Source organism: Chenopodium quinoa, unplaced genomic scaffold (genome assembly GCF_001683475.1).
Source record: "Chenopodium quinoa cultivar QQ74 unplaced genomic scaffold, ASM168347v1, whole genome shotgun sequence".
NCBI lineage: Eukaryota > Viridiplantae > Streptophyta > Magnoliopsida > Caryophyllales > Amaranthaceae > Chenopodium > Chenopodium quinoa.
The window spans coordinates 1,597,989-1,603,965 of record NW_018745523.1 but is presented as its reverse complement, the minus strand read 5'-3'; the positions used below and the strand labels follow the sequence as shown (position 1 = coordinate 1,603,965).

Genomic DNA, 5,977 nt, shown 5'->3' with positions numbered 1-5,977 from the left:
TTATTTGTTTTTGTTTGAATTTTTATCTACAATGCTGTTGTATCGGCATATGCCCTTTTTTGTGGTGATGCTTGTCGATTGTTATCTCTAACTGTTGTGAACATATCGTATCTGTTTGAACATATCGTATCTATTCTCAAAATTTTCATTACTAGACGTTCTTAATCTAGATGTTCTTAATTCACCATATATTTTATACCTGCGGCATCCTCTTTTTTGTTTACCAACTGTCAGCTTTTCTAGTTTTCAACCATTACTTCAATCGCAATATTTAGCTTTCAACTATTACTTTAGTCGTAATATCATCTTTCGCGACAACTTGATTTTATCATTATCGGCAATTTTACCAGAATACGCCGTTGGAAAATTTTTAAAAATTTATGTTAAAAATAATTCAAACATAAACTTAAGCACATATACGTATATTTACTATTCTGCCCCCACAGTGTATATGGTTGAGAAACAATTATATACACTGTTTGTTGGTTCATTGTACAACCTTGATCACTCACTGCGCTATAGTCGTAGCCAGTTAAGCATCCTCTCGGTGATCACACTCAAAGTTATGCCTCATTTTAGCATATACTTGAGTCGATTTTACCGGTATTATACGTTGAACCAACAACCTCGTGAGCCAATGTTTATAACTGATCAGGTTATAAGCGCATTGACTTCACGAAAGTGGTTTTTAGTTGTCCATCCTACATAACGGTGGTATGTTAAGTAGAGGATGCCTATAAAATGACAATTTTTCTTCAAAATTGTTTGTATTTATTGCTGATGCTTCTCAGAATACATAGCACTGCTTATTTTTCTACTTACAATATACTATGCAAAATATTTTTTTAACACAGCTGTGTTCCAAACATTTTTTAACGGTTTTCCATCCATTGTTTCTAGGAAATATAAACCCTGTATTTCCATATCTCTAATACGGTATGGTCCTTCCCAGTTTGCCGTTAACTTCCCATCTTCATTCCCTTTTCCTGTCGCGGCTGTTCTTCGTAATACAAGAACTCCAACAGTAAGAGGTCGATGATTGACGCGCTTATTATAAGCCCTTGACATTCTATTCTTATAAGCATCCGATTTAACTGCTGCCTTTTCCCGCACTTCTGGTAGGAAATCCAATTGTTGTCGTAATAGAAGATTATTTTGTTCCTCACAATAGTGTTGGATTCTAAATGTTGGCAATCCTACTTCTACCAGCACTATTGCCTTTGTTCCAAAAACCAACGTGAAAGGCGATTCACCCGTTGCCTCTTTAGCCATTGTTCTATTTGCCCAAAATATTTCTGGTACCAAGTCAGCCCATAATCATTTTGCATCTTCTATCTTCTTTTTAATTGCCGTTATGATTTGCTTATTCGCTGCTTCCGCTTGCCCATTCGATTGCGGATGGCATACCGCCGCATAAGAAAATTTTACTTTGTACATTGACAAAAGCTCTTTCACCGGCTTACAATCAAACTGAGATCCATGGTCGAAAACCATGGCCATCGGCAACCCGAACCTTGCGAATATATTTTTCCAAATGTATTTTTTAACCTCCGCCGCTGTTATTTTCGCTACCGGCTCAGCCTCTATCCCCTTTGTGAAATAATCAATAGCCACCAATAAAAACTTCCTACCTCCTGTTGCTGATAGAAACGGTCCTACTATATTCATTCCCCATTGCGCAAAAGGAACCGGATTCAGTATTGGTGTTAAATCGTTTGGCGGTAGATTGATAGCTGGCGCAAACTTCTGGCACTTTTCACATGTTCTCAGATATCGGACCGCATCTTCATTCATAGTCTGCCAGTAATAGCCTCTCCTCATTGCTTCTCTTGATAGAACTCTCGGCCTGAGGTGGTTGCTGCATGTACCTTCATGTATATCTTCAATTAACCTTTTCGATTCAAGATCACTTATACATCTCATCAACGGTAATGAAAAGATTCTTTTATACAACTGCCCTTGATGCATAATGAACCACACATTGTCCTTTAGTAACTTTCGTGATTCTCCCTTATCTACTGGCAACACCCCATGTATGAGAAATGCCAATATGTTATCATACCATTGGGTGGCGCTATTGACACAAAGTACTTGTTCTGATACTTCATTTATACTCTTCTGACTCAAAAATTCAACCATCAGGGTTCTTTCCAAGTTATTGAAACTTGAAGTAGCCAATCTTGCCAAAGCATCAGCCTGCACGTTCTGGGCTCTCGGTACAAGATTTATTTCAAAGTACTGCAGTTGTGCCGTTAGTTGATTCATCTTTTCTAGGTATTTGATCATTGTTGACTCTTGTGTCTTATATTCTCCATTGTACTGACTTGACACGAGTTGGGAATCAGTTGTCAGAATTAACCGTTTTGCCTCAGCCGCAATGGATAACTGAATTCCAGCCACTGCTGCTTCGTACTCAGCTTCATTTTTGGTTGCCTTGAATTTAAATTAATTGCATATTCAAAGACCTGTCCATCTGGGGTCGTTACAACTATTCCTGCCCCTGATCCTATTGATGTTGCGGATCCATCCACAGAGACCTGTGACGTTATAAATTGACAATAATAAATACTTCATATGTCAAATACGTACTTGATCATTCAAAATAAAAAGGAAAACCTTTATTAAACTTTAGACATCAAATTACAAACTACTGAAACCTGCCAGGTGCCTATTTCCTCCTCTTCATCTGTACATGAAGCCTCTACTCTGAAGTCAGATAAGGCTTGTGCCTTTATTGATACCCTGGGCTTATAGTGTATCTCATATTCCGACAACTCCACCGCCCACTTCAACAACCGTCCTGACGTATCCATCTTGTGCAAAGGCTTTTCCAACAGATAATTTGTCAGAACATCTATTGGATGCGCGTCAAAGTATGGTCTTAACTTTCTTGCCGCTATCACCACTACCAATGCCATCTTCTCAATTATTGGATATCTGCGCTCTGCTGCATTCAGGACATGACTAACAAAATATATCGACATTTGTTGTTTTTTCCTTTCCACTACTAACACCGCAACTATTGTCTTTGGAGATGCTGAGATATATAACTACAGCTGCTCTCCTCTTTCCGGTCTTGCAACCGTTAGGAGAGATCTTAAATGATTCCTTACTACCTCTAATGCATCCCGCTGTTCTTTTCCTCATTCAAACTCCTTGTTCTTCCGTAAGACCACAAAAAAGGGAAGTGCCTTATCGACTGACTTGCTGATGAAACGAGTCAATCCTGCCATTCTGCCAGTCAGCCTTTGTATATCTCGGATAGTCTTTGGCTGTTTCATCTCAAGTACCGCGTTCACCTTATCAGGATTTGCATCTATTCCCCGCTCACTAACCATAAAGCCTAAAAACTTCCCTGATCGGACCCCAAACACACACTTTTCTGGATTCAACTTCATCTGATACTTCCGTAAGGTCTCAAATGTTTTCCTCAAGTCTGCTATGTGATCCCTCTTTTTCTTGCTTTTAACAATCGTATCATCCACATATACCTCCACATTTCGTCCCTTCTGTCTTTCAAAAATCTTATCAACCAATTTCTGATAGGTCGCCCCGGCATTCTTCAACCCAAATGGCATTGCCTTATAACAATATACCCCAGCATCCGTTATGAAGGTCGTTTTAGCCCTGTCGGCTTTGTGAAGACTGACTTGGTGGTACCCTGAAAACACATCTATAAAGCTAAGCATTTCATGGCCGGAAGTGGAATCCACCAGTCTATCTATCCGAGGAAACGGATAACAGTCCTTGGGAAAAGCCCTGTTTAAATCAGTAAATTCGACACACATCTGCCACTTCCCTGTCGGCTTTTTTACCATAACAACATTTGCCAACCACTCTAGATACATGCATGGCTCAATAAAAACCGCCGCTAAGAGTTTATTGACTTCCGCTTGTATAGCTTCTATCTTCTCAGTAGAGAAGTTTCGCTTTTTCTGTCTTACTGGCCTGAATCCCCTACTGACATTTAATTTATATTCCATTACCCTTGGGTGAATCCCTGACATTTCACTCGCTGAGAAGGCAAAGACATCAGTATTCTCGCGCAATAAACTTATCAAATTGCATCTCATGTCAACATCCATATCCGCTCCAACTCTAACCGTTCGGCTGGAGTCACCCGGCAGCAACTTAACCTGCACCGTTTCTCCTCCTGGCAACGGCCTTGGAGCTGCTTCTGGTCTTGTATCAAAATTACTCATAGACAAGTCACGCACCGTTGGCTCCAGTTCCTTTTTAGGGTTACTCGGCACTGAACCATCCCCAACTGGATTCTTCAAAGCTGTTACATAACAAGATTTCGCCATCACTTGCCCTCCATGAACTTTCTCCACAGCCCCCAAATTTGACACATAAGCTATCGTCAAATGATACGTCGATATAACAGCTTGGATATCATGAATTATCGGCCTTCTAATAATCGCGTTATAAGCCGATGGAACATTGACTACTAAAAACTCTGCCATCATATCTCTCGTAGTTGGTCCATCACCCAGCCGTACCGGCAAAACTATGCTCCCCTCCGGTCTCACTGATGACCCATTAAACCCGATGACTGGATACGATACCTGTGTCAGGTATTACCTTCCTATAATCATCTCATTAAAGGCCTTCATAAATAGAACATTTGCCGAACTTCCTCCATCTACTAGAACTCTTTTGATGTCATCTCCATTGATCTTGGTTATCAACACCAGCGGGTCGTCATGTGGGAAGACTATTCCCCTTGTATCCTCTTCAGTGAATATAACATCGGGAATTAAAGTTGGCCTGGGGCTACTATTGGTATCCAGGGCATTGATTAAATGGCGGTGCTCTAATAAGTGTTTCTTTGCTCCACTAACTGTTCCTCCATGTACCGGCTCTCCGGTTATCATATCAATTCCTCTTCCTGTTGACAATGGTGGCATTCCTCCACCTCCCTGTCGGACCACCCCACTTTGCGGCCTTTCCGGCCTTACCTCAAGTTGTTGTCTTTCAATTTGCCGAGGTGGTGGCTGGCTCCCACCTGCATTTAACCGATACTGAGTCAAATGACCCTTTCTTATCAACTCTTCTATATTATCCTTCAACTGTGTACACTTTTCAGTATAATGACCCACGTCCCTGTTAAACATGCAATTTTTCTTGGCATCCCTCGGCTTTGCTTTCATTGGAATCGGTCTCACCCATCCTTCCCTATTCTGGTTCACTGAATAGATTTCCGCCCTTGGTGTATTAAGGGGTGTATACGAACTATATCGCATTGGCGGCCTGGTTGCCCTAGTTTCCTGCCGATTTCCTCCTCTTCCCGGGGCCGGAGCTCTCGGCCTTTCACTTCCAGAGGCTGCACCTTCAGCTGACACATTTTTGTTGCTTATCTTCATCAACTTTTCACTTTTGATGTAATCATGCGCTTTGTTGAAAGCGGCTTCTAACGTGGGAAAATTCTTCTTGTGAGATAACTCTTGAACTCAGAATCATTCAAGCCATTCATTAGAGCAATTACAGCGATTTCTTGTTGCAATTTTGGAATTGTGTTCGCCTCATTGTTAAACCGCCTGATGAAATCCCTCAAAGATTCATCTGGTCGTTGCTCTACTGCCATCAATTCCCCCGAAGTTCTTTGCCTTACACTGTTGCTGATATACTACCCAACAAACATCTCTGTCAGCTTCTCAAAGTTGTCTATGGTTCCATTACCTAGGTTGTTAAACCAATCCGCTGCTGCCCGGTCAAAGTGGTTGGAAAGACTTTGCACCATACAGCGTCTGAGTTGGTATACAGGATCATATGCCCCTCATAGGAGGTTATATATCGGCTTGGGTCCCCTCTTCCATCATACCGACATGTTGGCATCTTTATCTTATCCATAGGCTGATCTAAGATCCCTTGTGCGAACGGTGATGCCCTCAACTGGACTATCGTTCGCACTGCCCCTTGCTGCTGATTTTCTATGCTTACAACAGGACCTGTAGACTGAGCTTCTGACTCCCAT

At 41.4% G+C, this 5,977-nt stretch overlaps 1 protein-coding gene across 1 annotated transcript; it reads right to left on the bottom strand.

Annotated features, from left to right (window-relative positions):
• Positions 1 to 1,317: 1,317 nt before the first annotated feature.
• On the bottom strand, positions 1,318 to 2,984 carry LOC110715445. Its single transcript, XM_021894026.1, has 2 exons — positions 2,658 to 2,984; positions 1,318 to 2,433 (listed from the first exon to the last, which is right to left on the bottom strand). Exons 1-2 carry the CDS (start codon positions 2,982 to 2,984, stop codon positions 1,318 to 1,320), a joined length of 1,443 nt encoding a protein of 480 aa, XP_021749718.1.
• Positions 2,985 to 5,977: the final 2,993 nt, after the last annotated feature.